The sequence below is a fragment of the Barbus barbus genome (assembly GCF_936440315.1).
Source record: "Barbus barbus genome assembly, chromosome: 27".
Lineage (NCBI taxonomy): Eukaryota > Metazoa > Chordata > Actinopteri > Cypriniformes > Cyprinidae > Barbus > Barbus barbus.
Genome location: NC_136755.1, coordinates 10,836,472 through 10,860,087, shown reverse-complemented (window position 1 = coordinate 10,860,087; position 23,616 = coordinate 10,836,472). Strand labels below are relative to the sequence as shown.

At 36.8% G+C, this 23,616-nt stretch overlaps 1 protein-coding gene across 4 annotated transcripts in view; it reads left to right on the top strand.

The window, feature by feature from the left end:
* LOC306847381 (rho family-interacting cell polarization regulator 2-like) overlaps positions 1–23,616 on the top strand; it is a 52,841-nt gene that overhangs the window by 5,384 nt on the left and 23,841 nt on the right. For 2 of the 4 annotated variants that reach the window (XM_079381305.1, XM_079381304.1), the window contains exons 1-6: positions 3,565–3,769; positions 19,047–19,167; positions 20,628–20,783; positions 20,970–21,048; positions 22,345–22,368; positions 22,580–22,633. In XM_079381305.1, coding sequence (XP_079237431.1) covers positions 19,073–19,167; positions 20,628–20,783; positions 20,970–21,048; positions 22,345–22,368; positions 22,580–22,633 — 408 coding nt within the window. In that variant the 5' untranslated portion in view covers positions 3,565–3,769; positions 19,047–19,072. Of the gene's footprint in view, positions 1–3,564; positions 3,770–19,046; positions 19,168–20,627; positions 20,784–20,969; positions 21,049–22,344; positions 22,369–22,579; positions 22,634–23,616 lie in introns of those variants that run through there. The other 2 variants (XM_079381303.1, XM_079381302.1) reach the window with 1 other exon arrangement.

Below are 23,616 nucleotides of genomic sequence, written 5' to 3'. Positions count from 1 at the left end.
AGAAGTAACAGGAAATTATTGGTGAGTGAAAGAGGGAGTGAGATGTGAGGCTTGTGTGAGCACCCTGAGACAGGCTATGAAATCCCCAGTAATTTTTTCCTCCGAATTACAGCCATGTTTTGATTTTTGCTTATTGGTTGGTTCAGGCTTATGCAGATTGGAGGCTTTAGTCCCTCTTGCTGCAGCTTGCATGCATACGGTTTATCCATCCATGTAGCGTGTGGTGCTCAGGGCAAATGTGTCAGAAGGAAGAAGCCATGACCTGGTCATAGCGATTCAGGACACAGAACAAACTGTGCAGCCTCAGAGTGAGAGCAAAGTACATGGAACTGCTGATTGCTTCTATTTCTTTGAGCAGCCAGAGTAGTGTGTTTAAAAGACAGCTCAATGAGAGATTCATGTGTTATGTGTTAAATTACTGTTTGGGGGGTTGTACATTACGGTGTGTTTTTTCCTCAACACCACATGACAGAGGCCTCCATTGCCCTAATTTAGACTAAACAAGCAGAGATTTCCACAAACACGAGTCTACGACTGTATTCTTGTGCTGCAAGGTGGGTGAAAACACACAATGTGGAGAGGTTGACAGATGAGCAATAACACTTCCTGGTTTGCTCTGAACCACCATTCAGTAGGAAAACATGATCAACCATACCCTGGTTGATTTTGTTTCTGTATGTCATTTATCATGACAGAACTGATCTCAATCTTACCGTAAACCTATTATGCAGACAGCAGCTTACTGAATACCTGGAGGCCGGCTGTCCACAGACAGCTGTGTGGGTTTGGCACCGTGGGCTGCTACCTGCATCAGATCCTGTCATTATAGGACCAAAGGCAGGAGATTAGCCACAGGGCACGGCAGCCTATAATCTGAAAACTCAGGCTTACTGAAGGCCTTAAAACATCATGAAATATACACAGTTTGTCTGACAATTTACTTAGAACTAGATTTATGCGTTTTATAAGAATATGTGAGTGGTTCCTACCCATGCAAAACAGAGCTTTTTAAGGAGCTTTCAACTAGTGGTTCTTTAAATTTTTTTGACCCCAATGATATTTGAAGGCCTGAAACTCCTAGTTTCTATAAATTAAATTTAGGGATTCCAAGAGGTGGGGGAGAAATAAAATAAGAAATCTCTTGATTGTTGATCATTTTAGCTTGTTTTCATATTTTTTATATTATTATTTTTTTAAATATAATATTTTTATTTAATATTATTATTATTTTTTTTATATTATCTGTATTATTAAGTCATGTTGGCCACACTGGAAGTTTGTTGAGGCCCCCTTGTTGAGAATCACTGTGCTGTGATACAAATTAAATCATGAAGGAATAATAGCCTCATTAAAATAATTACATTCCTCAAGTGAAAACCTTATAGTTGGTAGGATGACATATTTTATTTTTTTATTTTAAACTGTGAAACCGTTTTGTTAAAATAATATTAATATTGTAAAAAACCACCAAGTCAAGTCATGCAGTGTGACCGACATGAAAAAAAACAAGCAAAAAAATGCATTTAGTGCATTATTATATGATTGCCAGGGAGATCTACGAGGTTGTCATTTACAAAGCTAGTAACAGAATATTTCCAAATTGTTAAAGTGATCATTCCATCAACAGCTTTACACATACTGATCCTCAGCAGCGCTTGTCTGGCTGCTTTTCGTAACCTCTTGACCTCAGTGGCATGCTATAACCTATTTCTATTTGTCTCTCCCAATGGAAGTGATCGCAAATACCTGAGATGAGACATGCTTGCTGAACAGAGCTTTTTCATTTTCATTCATATTTCAGCGGCTAACCTGTTTAAGACCAGTTGCAAGTGAATGGAGAGAGCTTTTTCTTTTATACCAGGCTCCTGTAAGCCTGAGAACTGTTTGTACAGAGCTCCAGTAAATATAGCTTCTCGTCGGGGGCTGCTGATGACAGCCATAATTACAGGATGAGGCGAGCAGCAGCTGAGAGAGAGGATGCATGTGGAGGTGTCTGTGCTGTACTGTCCAAGCCTGTCTGGATGCACTCAGCCTCTCTGACTATTATACAACACACAGCACTACACCGCACCCCACCATGCCAGAGCGATGTACCTTCAAGGTCAGGTTTAACCACAATGAGCTCAGCGGGAAGACTGGGACTTAAAGAACGAGACATGATGTAAAGTGGCTTTCAAAGTAACAGTACCTAAATCAGGTGCTCAAACTTTAATGTGGTCATGCTGATTCTGCTATAAAGTGCAGTGCCTGCAAGGCACATTTCTTCCACCTACAGCAAAAAGACTTCAGCTTGGGGAACAGATCTGTGTGTTTTGCAGATAAAAAGATAAACGACAGAGATATTTATTGCATAATTAATCCTTTTAATTGATCTCTTATCTGCCCACATTGTCTTTAAAATACCATACTAATACAGTGAAACAGTACAGTCCCAAATGTTTTGGTTCCATCCATTCCAATTCAAATAAAACTTGCTTGTCTGTCTACTGAAAGTCAATCACTGAAATTTAATTTACTGATCTTGATATGAATATTGATGAGGGGTGAAAACAGTTTGGAATAAGATTTAATGTTATTGAATTTAATGATCACCACAGCTGCATTTATTTGACAAAAAATACAGTAAAAACAGTAATATTGTGAAATATTATTACAATTTAAAATAACTGTTTTCCATTTCAATAATTTTAAAATGTTACTTATTTCTGTGATGGCAAAGCTGAATTTTAAGAGCCCAAAATGCTGTTACAGATGTTACTTTCAGTGTTAGTAGTATAATGTATTTTTTTTTACTCTATATTCTACATTTTTTTTATTTCATAATTTGTCACATTTTCAAATGGAATCTCATCCTTTCCCCATTTAAAAATTCAGCATGACTCCCTTCTAAAATCCCTTTGCCCATATAGAGAACAACAACAAAATGATTTTCTTAAATATTATGAAGAAATACTTAAAACCTCAGTAAATAGGTGCCTTTCTTATGTATTTCTTCTTCATTTTTCAAATCAGCTTTGGTATTTTCCTAACTATTCTTAAAATAGTAGTAAAATATGTAGTTTATTATTAAAAATGGTAGTTGTGCACCTATGCCTGTCCTAATTATAACAGTAAAAAATATATGGTACGGGACTTCATGTATAATCATTCATAATCATGGTGCATTTAATGAACCCAATTTCCAGTAGTTTAAAGCTGAGCTTAACGCTGATATCCAGCTCTGTTGTTAAGACAGTATTCCAGCATTTACATTGGTCAGTGGTCAGGCAGCTTGTGCTCTTTTCTATAGTGTGCAGGTTTCATGTTGCCTACAGGCACACTGAGATATTTTAAATATGCAAAACTCCTACAGACACATAGTTTAAGCAGCTTAAAATTCACTATGACAGCTGAGCACATTAATGCTAGCCCCTGATGTGGCACACACTACAATGTGTTTTTAGACAAGCCTCAAATCAGTCAAGGGTGAACATGACAAAACAGCTAGGCTCCGCCCACTGCCGCAGCGCTGCCTTCTGATTGGTCCGCGGCGGCTGTGAGGGAGCGCTACAAATCTCTTCGAGTGTACTACATATGATTTCGTGCTGGGTGCTTTCAGTCGGCAAAGTCTGTGGTGCTGTCATTCAACACGTTTTGTTGTGATAGTTTTAATTAGCACACATCAGCACATCGAGCAGCAAAACTGTGAAGTGCTGTTTTGTTCGCATGGATGGAAGTGCTCAACTCGAGTAAATAACATTCACTGGGAATAAGTTTTCTGTCTCGAGCGGTGAGTACGATCTGTATATTTGACACTACAACACATTTAAATGTGGATATTATAGCTCATTTTGGCGACATGCGGTTTTGCAGCGTGCGTTTGCTGAAGGGCTGTTACAAATGACAGTTTTAAGGCATAGTTATGGTTGACCACCAATTGTTTTAATGCATTGTGCATGTGTCGTTTTTAACTCTGCATCCGTGTCCAAGATTTATCTGCTTATATGGAATTTAGTTTTGCTATATATATATGATAGCCTGCTGTATTTTATATGTTTGTAATGCACTGCGCGAGAGAAGCTGGACAGTGTTTTATTTTTTGTTTAAAAGCTTTTTAAATGTAATCTATCTTGTACTAAATTGAATCGGACTTCAGTTCGCTTCTCCAGCGAATCGTTCTTTTGAGTCGGATCTTTTAAATGAATCGGGTGAACCGGTTAAAAAAACAGTTCACTCCGATTCGAGCGATTTAGCATTTAATTGTTTGTATGGACGTTTTATCAACTTATAGTAGGCTGGATGTCGCTAGATGTACATTAATTATTGTACTGTTTTATGTAAATTCAAATAATCAAATTATGTTTTTATGAGCAGAATCAAACTGAATTGATACACATGAATTGATAATAAACACTATTATTAATAATAAATAAAGCGTAATAAAAACAACATAATTGGTAAATCGTATGGCTTTATTTGAACATTGTAGGGTTAGGTTCTTTTGTAACCAACTGATTCGCGGAAATGAATCTTACTTGCCACTGATAGCTGCACTTTGTTGGCTCGTGCGGGTGTGATTAAAACAGATTGTGTCATGAAATAAGACAAGCTGCCATAAGAAAGCCTGATGTCTGTTTAAGAAATAATTTGGCAGCTGTCAGGTCAATATTTCACGAGCTCATATGGATGACACAGTGCCATATGTTTACTTCCAGAAGGTGAAATGATTCTTTTTTTGAGGTTACTTTCTATATTGAAAGCTAATGTGATTTGTGGTATTTGTATATATCAGAATATTGTGCAATAAGCGTAAAATATTTATTACTATAATTTGCAGTGCTTAAATGACTTAGTCTTGTACTTTCATCTTGTTTCCAGTTTTCATATATTTTTTGCTTTGGATAAAAGTTTTTATGTTGTGATTCATCTCAGAGCTGCTTGTTTTGGTTGAGAACTTAGAACTCTTTAATGAAGATTTTATTGAAATTCCTCGCAGGAAAATGAATGAGAAAAATGCTTCTGCAACCAAGACCACTATAAAAAGCGGGTGGTCACGGTTACGCTCTATTGGAGGGGGATGTTAGAGCCTAGAGCTGCCAAAGGAGTGATAAATGAGCATTTCTCAGAATTTCATCTCTAAAGTTTTTTTCCCACAGCTCCCAGCCCTTTTTACTCTTATCTCTTCAATCTCAGCCTCTCAAAAATGTTGTGTAGTGCATATTAGATCATATACTGCTAACTGTTCTCTGTTTCACATTTCTAAGCAAAGATTCAGTGGTTAATCAGTTTTATCTCAGTCTGCAAACTTGCATTTATTTGAGTCGGGCAGCATTGTTTGTTTTAATACAGTACATTTATGGTTTATTTTTTGATACAAGGGGCCATTGTGGCAATCTAGACAGTCCTTGATTCTTTTCTAAACTCTCAAAAGTGAGAATAATGATTGTTGATGCTTTTCATGCATATTTATTCTCTATCATATAAATGGAGATGTTTAGATTTTGAAGTTTGTGATTTCAGCAGAGCATGTTCTTTCTTCGTGAATTTTGCTGGATATGGAAAAGCTCAGTGAAACTTGGCAGGCGTTCAGTAAGATGAGGCCGCTTTACTTCAGGCACTTTAAAAACATCCAATCTTAGTTCTCTGGATGAGCGCATCAGCTTTGTGAGTTGCTGTTAAGCTGTTTACAGTAATATTTATTCCTGGTGTTTTTCTTTAGGCTTTAGTGGTTTATGTTTTCACAGCTGATAACCATTGAATGTTCCTCTCTTGGTGGTCATCAGTGTATAATCCTTCTCAGGAGGCCTTCAACCATTGCTTAGCCACTTGGCTGTAGATTTAGACTGTCGTCTCACTAGCCAACTTGATTTAGATGTGATTGTGAACTGACTTTCGTTTGTCTTCATGGAGATGTATCTTGATTCACACTGAGCTGCAATTCACTGAGGTATCTCTGACAGAGATATAATTGAGCTTATGAGGTTCATGTGTGTTTGAAAGGCTCTCTCTCTCCTTTGATCTTGTACAGACAAATCCCTGCCCCAAAATCTGACCCCTAGGGCCTGTGGAGGGGTATTTTAAGAAATATAGGAGGTAAACAAGAAGTTGTTGATGAAAGAGAGATCTTAGAATCTTTTTAGTAGGTGGAGAAAGCGGAATGGAAGAGGTTTGGGTTTTATCTACTGTCGCTTTGTGTATGACAGGGGGCAGTGAGAGGTTTCGGCTCGCGTCACGGCCGTAAAGGGAGCTAAATCAAATCACCACGGTCAGCAAGAGCGTCAGTGTTACTATAGAATTGGTCTCCACTGACATATGCTCTTTGTTGTCAGCCAACACTCAACCAGTATCAATCAAACAGCACTCTTAATGAATAGATTGCTTCTTCTAATGTTAGCAAGTACATGGTAATGAAATCGCATTGGCTGCATCAAGTGGAAAGTAGGTTTGTGTGGCTCATACAACATTCGAATTTACTTAAGGATGTATAACCAGGTTTATAAATGGTGTCCAATACTGTTATTTTCATCTTTTTTGTATCATTGATATTGATTTAGCTATGTTTCTTACATTCTGATTGAGTTAGTTAAGCTCTGTTCTGCTCTGAACCACCTACATAGGCAGCTGCCTTATAAACTGAATTATTTGCTGCATGAATTAAAGAAAAATGTGATGTTAAATAATGCAGTAATGATATGATAATGTATTGTGTTTGTAAAATCAGTCAGTTATTGCAAGCTGTTGCAATATTGTGATTTGCACATTTAGAGTATTTTATAGCCCTAATATGCAACATAAAGAATAGAATAAATTTATGTACAGTTGTCATTGGTATTTTTCTTGACTCGTCTTCCATCTTGGATGCTGTGCATTCTGGGATTGCCTCATCCACAAATGATAACTGTGCTGCTGCCTTCAAAATTTGTTCTTTTAAAGGTAGTTTAATATAGATTTTGGAACAGCTTTTGCTTCAGGAGTGTGTCTATGGTGCCTTCAAATGGTGCTCTAGGTAGGTAACTGACTAGGTTTTGGAACAGAGCTTGTGTTTTGTTCAGTTTCTGGAGAAAGGCAATCTGAAGTTAATAACTTGGCACCTTCCCTTCTTCACTCTCTCTCTTCCTGAACAGATGACATGTGCTTTTAGCTCTCATCAGTGGGGATGCTATCCCATAATCCCCCCTGATTAACAGTCTGTTTGAATTTGACCGCACCGAGGACACCCCTCGTACATCCGTTTTGCAGACAGTTATTGCATAGCGACACAATCACAATCTCTCAGCCCTGTGATTTGTATTATGGTAGTTTATCCTAAGCTGATGAACTCAGTGTTTTTGTTTTTCCTTGTCTGTTTGCATAGCATTTAGATGGTGTGCGGAAATCTGATTGGTTGTGGTGGATTCGCTCTGAAATGTCATTGGCTGATTGAATTGAGGTCCTTGGATGTTGTCATGTACGACATATTTTCCCTCAGATGATGTCTGCTTTTTAGATTTTGTCAGCTGTGACATGTAATCTGCTTTGAAAAGCCAAATCCTTATGCCTTTTAAAGGGTGCTGACCTCCTCGGGGTCTGTCCTGACATACAGCTGTGCTTTAGCAGGGATGAAGTCAACGCCCTCTTGTCAAACCCAGAAGCACTGCAGATAACAGGAAAGCACCCTCATAAACTGCAGCTGATTTTAAAAGCCAACTATATTTTTCCATCTTATAACTGAAAATGCCTGAGTAGAAACCGACCAGCTCGAAAAATTTCTTGGGTTTTTCCCTCGATGTTAATTGATGAGATTGGTTTACCTATTTTTTTTTCTGACAGGTAAAAAGCATAAATATTATTTTATATTATAACATTATTCAACAATTTGCCGAATTCAAGATATCTTTTCTGTTCATAGCACAAACTAGTAAGTTACACTAAAGTTTAATAGGGTTAAAGGTTTTTATTAGTTTTATACCCTGAGTATGTAGTATTTATGATATTTGTCTTAGCAAGCACCACTAATTCAGGATTTGGCTTTTTGCCTGACCTAAATGCACCACATCAAACCTCTGATTGTCAGACGTTATCATCTTAATTTTTCATTGTATTTTTAGGACATAGTTTAATCTTCAGTCTGTAAGGGTTGTGCATCAAGAGTGTTTTCTTTCTTGCTTTGATGCTTTGAAGCTGAAAGTGACATGTCGTCATTAATTTAAAATGTCTTTTCAGTCCTCAAAACAAAAAACTGTTTCAATGTTTCATCTGCATATGCCTGGCACAAGTCAAAATGTTGGCGTCTTCTTTTTTTTAGCAATGTTCTAGTTATGTCCAGTTGGCAGAGTGCAGGAGAGACAGAAATGAAGAGGCAACTGTCTTTCTCCATCTCTGTTCTTGTCTTTCTCATGCATCTTGCACACACACACACACACACACACACACACAATGATCTGTGGCTGAACTGCTCAATTATTCTAGAGAGTCACCTGCAAGTGTCTGTGTCGGCATGGGTCAGTGAAGGCTTTATTAATTCAATTCATTTCCTATTTTCCAAAGCTAATAGGAATGTTTTCCGCTTGAGCCATGTCTTATTTGTGTGGTATTGGTCAGCGCTGTCTGAATAAAGAGAGACCAAATCAAGTGAAACTTAGTTCAGTGACTTAACAATTGTAGGGGACTGGCATAGCCCCTCAGTGACAATCCACATTTACTGTTGAACTATGAATGTTATTTTAGGACAGCTGTTCCTTGGAGTGCCGTTGCTTAAAGGGATAGCTAACCTAAAAATGAAAAATCATTTCAAACCCATTTTATTTTATTTCTTCCTTGCAATACAAAATAACATACTTTGTAGTATGTCCAAGCTACTCATTTGCATACAGTGACATTTTTTGTCAAGCTTGAGGTCAACGAGTTTTAGAAAATAATGTCTTTTTTTCAGACGGATAAATAGACTGTTTCAGAAGGCTTTGAATACAGCAGAAAAAATACAGAAAAAAGCATGTAGACTACTTTTATGATACACATTTTTTTTTTGTGATTTTTGGAGCTTGCCAGTGTGAATCAATCTCAACACTTTCATTGCAATTCATAACTATTTCAGATTTTGGAGAATTGGTGGTAAAACTGTATGAATTCATACAATCTCATTTGTATGTTTAATTCACTTATGCCCCACTGAGGGCTACAATTAGCATTAGGGGTAGATCTTCAAGTACCGATTTACTCACAGCAAAGTTTTTCTTCTTCTTTGTTTTGGGGTAAAAAATAAGTTTAAAATATTTGAGCAGCATTATACTATTATATGAACATCTCGATGCCACCCGAGTTGCTGAGAGTGGCATTTAAATGAATATGTAATTATGTGCTGAATGCTTTCCTCTCAATAAAAAATTAACACACAAAAAAAAGTTTGGAAAGTTTGCTTTGGCAAGCTGTTTCAAACTCCCAAATGAACTTTGTTTTGTCCCGAATTTGTCTGATATGTCATGCCACCACTGTATTTAGATTTTTTTTTAAAAGTATAATAGGGTCTTAATGCCTAGTTTATATCAGAAAACCATACGCTTTTCAACAAATCAGAACTTTTAATATAGTTACATGTTAGGGGTGGCACGGTACACAGATGTCACGGTTCGGTACGTACCTCGGTTCGGGGGTCACGGTTCGATACAATTTTGGTACAACAGGGGAAAAAAAGACATCTACTTTGCTCCGTTTCTTTTATTTTGATGTGAAAATGCTAAATATTATTACATGTTATATATATAAAATCTGTTTTGTTTTCATTGTGAGTGTACACAAATAAAAGCAGACCTTTAACTACAAGCAACAGCACAAATAAAAATACAATAGAGTAAAGATACAAATAAAATAATCAGTGATTTTCAGGGGGTTTTTTAGGTACAGAAATTGAAGTACAATTAAAGTAATCAAAGGTAAAACAGCATTGCATATTTGACTGTATAAATTAAAGATTACTCTTTATTAAAGTTACAAAAGCGATTCAATCAAGAGCAGTGAGTGATTTCTTTGTTGTTGCTGTTTATTTAATATTAACTGTCACTTTAAGAGAAAGCACTGATACTGTACGCCCAGCCGGCTATGTCTGCTATAGGATACTTACCAAGACGGGCATTTTGACAGAATTTTGTATGAATTTATCCATTAAAACACAATACTTCAGAGAGAGCTTCATATTTGCGCGCGTTCTGAGGCGCAGGTTTGTGCGCTTCTGATGAGCTCACGCACAAATCTTCTCACTGCGCGCGCGAGCTCGCGTCCTCTGGCTCTTAAATATTTGAGCTGGCAAAGCTTACATGACTTTAGTCTAAACACCGATATCAACGTGTGCTGTTCAGGTCTCACCTGTGCGCGCGCTATCAGCACCCGGGTGATGACGGAATAAATGCTCATATTCCAGCATACGGCACTCGCATTGAACAAGAGTGAATGATTTGTCCACTTATTTTTTTTTTCTTTTCTTTCTCATCGCTGTTGTTATAATGTACTGGGAAGCCAGAATGCGCATCCATTAACAGAAACATACATTAGCCGAACCCTGTTTGTTTTACGTGTTATTTATAACAAACCACATGCGTTGTCAGAATTCAGTTGAACCGCGGTCCTAGCGCGTGCCGAACCGTGTGTGGAGAACCGTGCGGTTCGGTTTTTTTCCGCGAACCGTGCCACCCCTATTACATGTCCAAATAAATTTTCCAAAACACTTTTTTTTTGACTTCCACTGAAGACACAGGAACCGTGTGAGGTTGAGTAAAGTATCGTCTTCCTTAGAAGTATGACAGCAAAATATGCGATTATACAACAACACCCCTCCCATAACAAGCTTCCTACATTTGACAGCCTCTAAGTAAATGTGTTCTCTCTTCTATTAACACGAACTGTAAACTGAAAGGTTTTGCATTTCTAAGATGCTGTGGCACAGGGAAGAGGATTTTTGCTTCATATCATATAACGTTTGAAATTTGATCTAGGTTTGTGTTGGTTTTTAGCCAGCTGTGCTGTTATCCTCAGATACTCTCATAGTTTTTTTTTTTTTTTTTAACCTATGCCTCAAGCTCCTGTCTCATTCATCATTCTAACTCTAGTTTTGCCTTGTCCCTGTCCTTTCTTTGCTGCTTTGTAAATATGGCTTAGTATTACAGCAAAACATCCACATATCACTCAGAATTGTCCCTCGAGTCTAGCCCATTTTCAAACTCATTTCTTTCTCTGACTTGTTTTGCTCATAGCTATCTTTAAGCCAGATTAAACCAGTCACTGCTGTGCCTATGAACCATGTTTACATGCACATAATTCAATTAATATCACAATTGTGTCATGGAAATTTGTTACCCTAATTAAACTAATATAAATAATAGGTAATAAAGCCTGATTGTCATGGAAATGCCTTTTTTAGAATTCAGAAGAAAACATTTTCAGAGCGAGGAGGGAGATTTTATTCCATACATTAACAGAACATAAATCAATGTGTAAAAACACAGTAAGAGTCTCAAATCTACATGTTTGCAGTTCAGTGTGCTCTTATGTGTTGTCAAAGACATGAATGAGAATTAATGAGTTGATTAAATTACCCTGCAGAATTATTAAAAATGAATGGCGAGAGCGAGCATCTCTATTGTTTACATAAGAGAATCATGGGAAATGGAAGTGCATGTCTTAATTTATTAATTTAATACGCTGATTATATATACAGAAATATTCCTATAGTCTTTTTCTGAATAAAGGTTTAACCAGAATATGGACTATAGTTGAAAACCCATGTCAAATTGCAGAAAAGCCTGTTATCTTTGTTACCTTTTTCCGCTGTTTTTTGAAAGAATGGTTATCATCATTTTGATTTAATAGCAGTTGAATAATGAACAGACATTTCACACAGTGACATTTCCAGCATGCTCAGATGGATATGATGTTGAGATTACAAACTCTTCATGTGGCTTTCAGAGGTTATCAGTGGTCAAGTGTAATTCCGGCCTCCTGACATAGTTTCATTCTGTCTTCAGACACGATGTAGATGAAAATAGTGTGACATTTCAGTATTTGCAGTTAGATAACATTCAAGTGCTCTGCAGTCTTAAGTCTGTGGATTAAATATAAAATGAATCATCCATTAATTCCAAAGTTGGGCCAAATGATCATGTTGAACACACATTCCTGTTTAAATATTGACCCGTTTAGTAATAAATTAACTGAAGTCTTTTTGAGATTGCTGTCTGTGGCTTAAATATAAACGCCTGTTTTTGACTATCAGGATTTGACCATAAGATGTATGTGTCACTGTTTGTATTTTAACACCGCTTAGTATTTTAGCTTCAGGGGATATTAAATTTACATCCTAACACATCAACTGATATGTTAACTTGTCAGCTTCATCTATATCGGTGTGTTCAAACTCTTCAGCTTTTATATTTAGATGTGAATTTATGACCTTTAAACTGAGAGAAATGAGGAAAATATGAGGCGTGCCATATACTGCACTCAAAATAAAGATCAGTTCAATGAAACTTTATTAAATTGTGCCAAACATTACCACACAATTGGTTTTTCTTCCCAAACATCACCAGTAAAACCATTCTGGTTGACCAGCTATAAAGCAGTTATGACTAGCATGGAAAATGAGCAAGGACTTCAGGTCTCTTAGTTTGCATATAAAATGTGGATTTATTTTTGGTCCACTTCAGTTTGGGTCTCTGTTAACTTTCAATTCATTCAATTCATTTTTTTTAGGTTAGAATGTAGAAAGAAACAATAGAAAGGTTTCAAGAGTTGGACATTTCTGACTTGAATGGAACAAAGCATTACTGACCCTAGTGAGAGGGAGTTTTTGTATTATTCCCCTTACATTCTTTGCACTTTTTGTTATTTTTAGGCATGCCTGTGTCACATTTTATTGTGTGTTTGTGATTTTTCTGACATGGGGAATGTTTCACTTGTTTGTTCTTGCCCTGTCAAAACAGTTGTGCTTATTACCTCATGTTTGCATTTTGGAGATGCAATCAGTGGGTGTGGCAGCTAACCCTTATTTAGTTATTTTTGTGAAGGCTGCTGAAGCCCACATCAAATTAATAATGCTTTGATTTACATTGTTTAAATATTTTATGCTCGCACCTCCTATAATGGGATTTTATGCTCGCACCTCCTACTATTAAGGGACTGTAAACTTGAACAGTTTGTCCAAATAGTGTTCATGTGGCAATAAACTTAGTGCCTCCCAATTTCAAGAAGAATGTTAGATTTTTTTAGGACACTTTTAAACAATAGCAGCCACTGTCATGACCACATGATCTTTCAGGCACAACACAAGAGCATCCATTCAGTCATCATGTGCCTGCTTTAGAATCATGTTTCACTGTTTATCATCTTTGTGCTTCTAATAAAGACTCCTCTCCTGTGCAGTGATATAAGTCAGGCTTGTTATGACATATTTGGTCACGGAGTCAACCAATCGACTAGTTGATTTTGAGTGTATGTGGTTTTGCACATCCTTGTTCTGGCCCGTTTGGCGCACACTACTACAGCATGAGTAGAACAGGGTCAGTCGGTCACTGCCACATGCCTGACATTTGGCATGGATGTTTGAAGTGAGTTCATCGCTCTTCCAAGGTGGAGTGGAGAGTGTGGAACAAGACCAGCTGAGCATCACTCAGCTGCTGGGATTGAACTCCTACCTTAGAGCAAAAGACAGAGGAAGACAACGGGTCCTCAGAGCAGAAGGACAGGAGGAGGTCTGCTGCGGGGGATCCATGATAACAGTGTTCTTTTACTGGACACATTGTGCATTGTCTGCTGTTACTATAGAAACTATAATTTATACAGCCGTTAGGAATCGTGCTGCTGTTAATCTGCAGTGTGGGTTGAGTTTGATGATATCCACGCGTGCAGATAGTGTCCGCTTGTGCATGTGTGCATGCGGCCGTGCACATGTGCTTGCGTGGGAAATCAAATGACTTTTCCGGGCGCTGAAGTGCAGAAAGAAAATGGACTCTGTATGATCCTGATGTTATTTGTTTGATATTAATTGCATTCAATTTTGGTTTTTCAGTAAAAATACTCTAACAAACTGGGAAAGGGAAATTGTGTCGTCATTTACTCACCCTCAGGTTGTTCTAAACCTATATGAGTTTCTACCCTCTATTGAACACAAAAGAAGATATTTTGAAGAATCTTGTTAACCAAACAGTTGACGGTAGCCATTGACTTCCATAGTATGATTAAAAAATACTATGGAAGACTATGGCTACCGTCAGCTGTTTGGTCATACAGTTTTGGGACAACTTGAGGGTGAGTAAATGATGACAGGATTTTTATTTTTGAGTGAACTATCCCTTTAAAACTAGGGTTCCACTAGTGTTAAAAGTGTCTGATATGATAAGCTAATTGTTTTCGTGTTATGGCTGATAACCAATAAATTGCAGATATTAAAATTCAATTTTTTGTCTATATAAATGAAGGATTAAAATACAAAAAAGCCTAAATAAAAGTGAATTTAGGCATCACACAATTCGTGCATAATATGAACAATTTATTTTCATTTTGAGATTTGCATTTAACAGTGTTGTTAAATAATACTGTTAAATCGGCTGATAACCGATGCATTCTTATTAAAGACACTGCATCTTTTAAGAGTGTAAGATATTAGTACTTCTTTTCAGAGAATATAACTTGAGTTGCTGTTGTGTTGTTTTTTCCGCAGTTGCTTTCTTGTTTTAAGCAGCTCACTAGATACACTTATATTTATGCTTAAAACAACAAAAACGCTAGTCAGAATTCATAATGTGGGCTGTTGGGAGGAAACGAGGGACCCCCTCTGCCTCACACTTTTTATTCAGTACTTCTCCAACCTAGCTTCAAGACCCCCTCACACCCTCAACGAGCCAGATAAACATGGTCCCTGCTGGAGGTGACAAATTAATGAGGCCCCCCTCTCTGGTTCTTTTGTCCTCGTCATCCGTCTCTCACAGTGAAGAGTTCAGAGTTGGGTGCCAGGCAGCTGTACTCCGAATACTTATGAGCCGTCGTGCCCGGAGGGACGGGAATGATGTAGCCCACATCAACGGCGCTTCACGAGTGTCTGTGAACCGAGACGACTAGGCCTGAATAGAATGAGTGGAACAATCCCAGCATGCACCGGGTGGCACAGTGTCGCTTTGTGTTTTTGAAACTGAAGTGGAACCTTTGTTTGTTGAAATAAGCAATTGGTTATATTGGTTTCCTTGTGTTCGTTTTGTGTTTTGATATATTTCAGCATTAACCCTTAGATGCATAAATTGAGTTGATACAAAATAAATAACATTGCACCATTAATATTAAATTAAAAATGTAGTAAATTAATAAACTAATTTAATGGAAATAACAGTAAATATACTACATTTACACTATATAAACTAACAGTAACACACACACACACACACACACACATACACTCACACACTAGGGCTGAGCGATTTTGGAAAATAATCTAATTGCGATTTTCTTTTTTTTTTTTAAAGCTTTTTATATTCTGTATTATTCAACAAAGACAAGTAATAAATCATTGTATAGTATTCAGTGTTGGGCACGTTACTTTAAAAAAGTAATTAGTTATATTACTAGTTATTTCTCACAAACAGTAACTGAGTTACATCATTATAAAGAAACTAATTACCAGGGAAAGTAACTATTGTTTCTTTTTTCAAAAATGTTCAAATATGTCAAATAACTTGGAGGCCCCCAATTTTAAATATGTTAAATGAATGAAATGCTCACTAAATAGAATAAATTATTATTATAAATCATTGTACACTAATCTACCCTATTTAATCTACCCTAATGTGAGACACCTATCAAATTCAATTGATTATTGTAAATATTATCAACCCTCTACTTGGCAATAGAATCTCCTAATCGTAATTTGTAATATTATTAATTATACTAATACTGATATTAATTATCTGATATATAATATATATATAAAGCTTATGTTTGGAAAATGGCACTTTTTTTTTTTTTTATATCTCACTTAGCATCAGTCAGTCAAACATTATATGATATTATGATAATTTAGCATTAAATGATGATAGAACTTTAGTAATTAGAATAACTATGTATGAATGCATATTTGTCATGTTGACTGAACTTAGGTCTGGTGGTGGAGCTTAAGATATTGTTTGTCATTTAGTTTTTCTATAAAAAAAAGGGGGAAAAACTACAAATAATACTGATAAGATAAAACTACTACGAATTCTACTAATAAGAACAATATAAAACGCACTAAGGATTATTGAGCTGCTGGGTTCATGAATATTAATCAGGTTGTCTGCGTTCGCTTGAACTGATTCGCTGAAATAAAAACAGGGAGTATAATAGGTGAGCGCCAGCCAATGAGATGCCGTTTGCGTATTAGTCCCGCCCACTAGCGGAAAACGGTTCTTAAAAGCAGAAGAATTCCAAAGCAGCTCTGTTATTTTGACAGGAAAATACAACAAAGGATATAATTTACATGTAGCGCGTCAATTCTGCATGATATGTAAGACCGAAAACTGCGGACTTGGCAACATAGCATATATATATATATATATATATATATATATATGTATGTGTGTGTATATGTAAAAATAAGAGAGTGGGCGTCTCCTTATGCTTTCTCTCGCCGTGCTTTGATGTCATACATCGATCGATCTTCAAGTCGAACACCTCTTTGCTCTCGTGTGTCACATGACCGAGTGTAATCGCAGCCTCTGCGGTTGAAAAATCGTGTTTTCACATATCGCGATATTATCGCAAATGCAATTAATCGCCCAGCCCTAACACACACATTCATTGTATTGCATTAAAGAATCATATCATACATAAAATCATAATACAATGAAAAATGTATGTATACAGTATAAGTGCACATACAGTACATACATAAGTACATACTTATTCTATTTTTAGTAGATTTAGTAGAGTATTTTAATTTGAAAAAATTGAAATTTTATTAGAGCATAGTTTTATATTTTCATAACTGAATATTTCTTATTGAATATTAAAATGAAAAATATTTATTTTGAAAATTGTGCCATCTTTAAGCTAGCATTTTTACTTTATAGTTTTGATATAACATTATGGACACCTATTTCCAAAAATAAGGAAATGTATTATCACCATTCTGTAGAGCATTTCTCTGATTGGATGGTTATTTTAGATTTCAAGAATTGTATGCTACTGTGTATTCTTTTAATACTTCTGCCTTTTCCTGTTTATGAGGATGATCTGAGTGGTTATCATATGATCAAGATGCACAATACATAAGTTCATTCTAGAGGCAAAACCAATATAACATTGCCTATAAATAGCCTGTTATACAACGCTCTTTTGTTTTTCCTCTGCAAACAACATCTATTTCAGAGCTGTATTGGTTTGGTGTAGCTATAAATTATGCAATTAAATAAAGCAATTATGTATCTATAGCACTGAGCATAAACCCACAGGTGTGTGGTTACCCCGACAAACAGTCCCTGGATACAGTGTGAAACCTCAACTATGGAGAGAATCTCCGCTGCAAAACCCAGATTTTTCCCTATTTTCTGGTGTAGATATCAGTGCCAGGCAGGGTTACGAAGGTTGCATGCTGATCTGGGGTTAGAATGAGTCTCTCACGTCGATACCCTCAATCGCCACTGTCATTATCCCGATTTGCTCTGATGAATTATGGGAGGTTGAAGATGAGGAGATCAGGGATGATCTTGAAGGCTTTTTTGTAAGCAGGAGATTTCTGTGCCCTCACTGGATCATTACTCTTAATCGAAATGAGTGAAGACCTTGGTCTTTCTGGGCTCCATTAGGCCGCCTCATGCTTCTAAGTGCTTTTTCTGCATCTTGATCTGCGGTGGGCTCAGGTGGCTATGAGCGCTGTATAAAAACCTCTGAATGTGCACCGTATGGGGTCTTCTCACCCAGCAGTGCTATTTTCAGTAACTGTATACACAGGAGATTAAATGACTCATTGCTTGCTTTTCGGTGTGATTTTCAGCTGGTTTTATGTTCTTTCATTTAGAGTCATGGTTGTCAGGATATCTTTTCATTTAGAGGTATCTTTAAAATAAAATAAAAATCTAGTGAATGCGTCAGGTTTGCTAAGTTAATTGACTGCAATTGCTGAAATATCAACAACCACATACAGCAACATCATTTTGATTTGTACCTTGTTTTAAAAAAAGCAAAAACCCAACAAAAATCTGTGATATGCATCAAGTTCATTTCATATTGTTTTAACAAAAGCAATAACTGTGCATTTCTGCATTTAATCCTCTGAAATGCATAATCTTGTTTTCTTCAGTTATAAGTGCATTAATGTAATCACTATTTATTATTTGTGTGTTTGAAATAATTTACTATGACATTTAAAGGGATAGTTCACCCAAAAATGAAAAAAATGCTGTTCATTTTCTCACCCTCAGGCCTCCAAGATGTAGGTGACTTTTTCATCAGTAAAAAAGATTTTTAGCTGAAACTGTGGTCCTTTTGTGATTCACAAAGTGCAAGTCAATGGCTACCGTCACTTTGAGAGTAAAAAAAAAGCATATCAAGCAAAACAAAATGAATACTTGTAGCTCCTGATTATATATTTTGGTCTTATGAAGCGAAATGATCAGTCTGTGCAAGAAACTGAGCATTATTTACACCATTCTTGCCTGATTGGGGAAAACAGTCTTTCAAACAGTTTGTTTCAATGACAAATAACTGATTCACTAGTTCATTTACCGAATCACACAGTGATGTATACACAATTATAGTAAAGCACTGACTAATGATGTGAAATGATGTGGATGTTTTACATGTCTAAAGCATATAAAGTGAATAAACTACTTGTAGTCGACTCACCTTTTTACATAAACTATGAGACACCGTAAAAACGTTTTTCACCCCTTCATTCAGTTACCTGGTTCACACATGCTTGTAACATGAGGGTGATTAAATTAACACCAATTTTTTTTATTTTAGGGTAAAAATTTGCATTTGGTCATTCCCAACACCACCATTCTACAAACGCAACCCTTCCCCCATCTGTACCACTGGCTTCTTTCTTACCCAGAATCCTCTCTGCCCTCTTGCAGGAGTGTCCTCCCGCTTCCCAGACATCATGGCTGCTGGCACTCACTCTCCCGGAGGGCCCAATGGCATCATCAGGAGCCAGTCGTTCGCTGGCTTCAGCACCCTGCAGGAGAGACGTTCACGGTGAGGTCATTTGCCCCGTCAGAGGCTTAAACACCAACCCCCCTCTATAGAGGAGTTACTCAAGCCACTAGACGAATACAAGGCATCAGTTTTGCCTCTGTGGAAGATGAACTATATATAAACACCACACCCACTGAACATTTTAAAACTATTAATTCCTCCCAATGCTGCAATAACCGCTTTCACTTTTCTGCAAAGACTTTCCACATTTTGGAATGTAAAAATAAACTTCAGAATTGCAGAAGAACTGCTCATTATGTTTTTGTCAAACGGTGGGTGCAGTAACCGCATTAAAGAGTGTGTTTGTTCAGGGCACGCTGGCTTATCTTAGCATGACGGAGTGCATCGTGAGTGGATGACCCTTAGGCAACAGCATGTGCTCATTCTACACAATGGCCTAGATTTAATGTAGCACTACTTCCAGTGCTTTTTTTGACTGTGTGTGACACGTTCAGACATGTCGAGCAACCAACTGCCTTTGTGTTATTATGAAACGGGAATATTATTAGATGTGGTGGACTGTGACATCAGAAGTAGGCTAATAAGCACCCTGTCTTTTGACAGAAGTCTTAAATGTCAGGAAGCACTGAGGAAGATGTACAACACTACAAGCTTTATCCGCATATGACATGAATCCTTGAAGCCTCCCAAAAGAGAAGAGGGTGGTTATTTGCATGGATATTATAGCGTGAAGTGCACTAAAATGCCAACACTAGACTACAGGCTTCAAGTCTGCACTAAACTCTCTGGCTTTTACACTGGAAGACTGTATTTCACCCAAAATTAAAAGAATAAAAATAAGAAATTATTTTTTATTTTTTTCTGTGTAATTGTGTATTATTTAATTAATTAAAAAATAAATTTTAAAATTAATTAATACACAATTAATTTTAAAATTGATTTTAATTATACTGTAATGCATCTGGCCATTTAAATTTTTTGCAATTTCTTTTTTCTAATTTTCTAAGATTCACTTTACTGTGATGAAGTGATTTATTTATATATTTCATAGAATTAATTTTCTATTTAATTAAAAATAGTAAAAAATTTAATTTCTAATAATTTTGTTAGCATTTTATTTGCTTTTAGCAATTTAAATTAAGTTTTTGTTATAATTATTATGTTTACAAAAAATATTGTCATAATGTAAACACTCTTAGGAGTTGTTTACACTGACAGCTGCCTGCAACAAAAAATAAAAATACATTTTAAATGGTCAACTGGTTGAGTGACAGCAACATTTGATGCAATAGAGCTCAACTTTAAAATTAGATGAGCAGCAGCAGAACACAGCAACTTTGATTTAATAAATGTCAGTGTGATGGTGGTTAAAATAAGGCTTTATTTTTTTTAAAGCAAAAATATAATTTCTGTTTTTTCCTATCTGATTTTGTGGTGGCAGAGGACCATGTTCTTGACCGGTTTCTTAAATTCATTCACATCTGTTTGTGTGTTTTCAGGTGTAACTCCTTCATGGGGAACGCAGCAGTGCAGAAGAAGCCCATCTCAAAGCCCAGGAAGCCCCATCTGTCCGGGCACAAGTCCAGCAGCAGCTCACGAGAACCACTGCCCAAAAGAGTGGAAGAAGTTTACGGAGCCCTCAAACAAGGCCTGGAGTGAGTGCTGCTTAGATGTTTCCTCCGATTCTCATTTCTCTCGTCACATAGATCTTCTCTCTCAGCTCCCGCTACAGTCATACTGAACGCACATTAACCAAATGAATCACTACTGCTCAGAATGGCTGTGATACGGCCATTGTTCCTGCATCATTCTGAAGTCTTTGTCATTTCTCTTTCTGTCAGTGAATATCTAGAGGTGCACCAAACAGAGCTGGATAAACTCACTTCCCTCATGAAAGACATGAAGAGGAACTCCAGACTGGTGAGACTGGATTTGACATCATCAGGGTGCCTGCACACTACAGTTTACGCTGCGTCAGAGTGCTGTGAAACTATTGACTTCAATGAGCAAATATCATGTTAAGTCAAATGCAGCAGAGAGGGATATAAACTCTCCAAAAACAAATCAGCAACTGTTGAAACATTGTAGAATACTGAATTATGTACAATGTAATTGTTGTTTTTTGATTTAATGAGAATAGAAGATTGTGTAATTCCAGCATCTACCAGCAGTAGCCAATGAGGCCGAGCTTATCAGGTCTGAATGATATAAGTATCCATTTCGGATTTAGTTTCTGAGGTTTCAGAAGTCCAATTCAGCGTATTCCTGGACCCGTCTCTTTAAATGTCCTCAAAATCGTGTTGATACGATTTAATTAACCTTGTGCATTCATATCCGTCAAACCTTGTCTGAGTTTTCTGTAGTGTGCAAGCACCTCAAAATTACTGTTAATGACCCTAGAATGTATATCCTGCTGAAAAACTGGAAAGGAATTCAACAAGGACACATTAAGATAATATTCAGATAATTCTGAAAAAAACTTTCCACAAAGATATAAAGAGCAATACAGCTGTTTTCAACATTGATAATAATAAGAAATGTTTCTTGAGCTGCAAATTAGCAGGATTTCTGAAGGATCATTTGACACTGAATACTGGAGTAATGATGAGTAAAATAAATTCAGCTTTGCATCACTGGAATAAATTACATTTTAGAGTATATTCACACAGAACACAGTTATTTTAAATTGCAATAATAGTTCACAATATTATATTTTTACAAAACCTATATTATACATATTATGCATTTTCAAAAGCATATGAAATAATGTATTAGAATATCTAGAACGAGATGTTTTACTTGAGAAGCAATACTGCATAAGATATTAAGACTTCTCTTCAGAGAATTTATTTTAATAGGAGACATTCTGGCGTACTGCAGTGGCAGTTTTTTTTCTTTTTATTATAAACAAATAAAGTGGAAAAAGTACAAAAAGAAATTAAAAACTCATTAAAAAGTCATTAATTGCATTGCAGCATATGTTTTAGTCGGATGCTGGTGTGCTGGAGTCAGACTTCTTTACTAGCTAAAAGAAACTATTTTCAGTACTTCATCAGTTCAGTTTTGTTTCCATTAAACAGCATAAACCAGCCTGGACCATCAGGGTGATCTTTTCAGCAGGGATTTTGTCCAAACATAATTTTTTTTTAATAATAAAATGTTGGTTTATGTAGCATTTCCACTGATTTCACATATCTTTTTTTTTTTCTTCCTCAGGGTGTGCTGTATGATCTGGACAAGGTAGGGTCCCTAAACACACTAATGCTTCTTAACCTGTCTAAGGTGACCTGTGTTAACCTTTCTAAGAAGTTTGAAGTCAGAAACATGCAGCAGGAAAAATAAACCGCTTTGCATAAATGATGTTCTGCATTCCTTGATCAGTGATCTCTTTGGCCTTTTCGTTTTCAGTGAATAACTTTGATTTCTGACATTTTCTCTTCTTGCTTCCTAGCAAATCAAGACCATAGAGCGATACATGCGGCGATTGGAGTTCCACATCAGCAAGGTCATTTTTTTTTCATATATATTTGTGTGCATTCGTTGTCTGTTTTATAGATTGAAGGCAGTACAACAAGTGAATTTTTTTCTGACAGCGCTTCGGGTTTCCAATGAATGTCCTGACTCATTTCGAGTCTCCCGGTTTGACATTCTCTAGTGTCTGGAATCCTGCTGTGTCCCCTTCTTCTTTCAGTGTGTTTTAGTGACATTACAGGTGGGTGTCTGCTGTAAACTACAGTGCTGATTGGCAACTCAGCAGCACGTCTAGTCCCAAAGTAGCCATGGTAACCTGATGACAAGAGCTTTGAGGCTGTTGAAGTGCAATTCATAGCTCAAATTAGGGAAAGGAAGGGGAAAGGGAAGTGGTGTGTGGCCAATTATGGTGACCCATACTCGGAATTTGTGCTCTGTATTTAACCCTTCCAAGTGTACACACAGTAGTGAAGATACACCCGGAGCAGTGGGCAGCCAATGCTGCGGCGCTCGGGGAGCAGTTGGGGGTTCGGTGCCTTGCTCAAGGGTCACCTCAGTCGTGGTATTGAGGGTGGAGAAATAATTAGAATAAATTACAATTTCAAGCCCTACGCACTTGAAATTAGCCCTGAATTCAACTAGCTCACCGGAACACTCTGAACTGTGTGGTAGTGTACGGATCTAAAAAAAAAAAAAAAAAAAAAAAACATTCAATCATTATTTTTCCCTTATAAAAAACATTTAGTGTGTGACTTGCAGAAGTGTTTTGTTTTCCCCTGTGTTTTATGCTATTTATGGTTGCCACTGGATCTAGGTCAAAGCAATTCCCCTGAGTGATGAACAAACCTCTGATGACTCAATCCAGGGTGTTAATCAGAATGTGCATGTCTAAATAGGGTGAGATGCATTTTCTTTATGATTTTGGTGAAATGAGAAGGGAAAGTTTGTTCAAAGCTGATCGGCTCTATGCTGCCCTATTTAGTTCACATGGATCATCAGTCTTGACATCCCACAGGA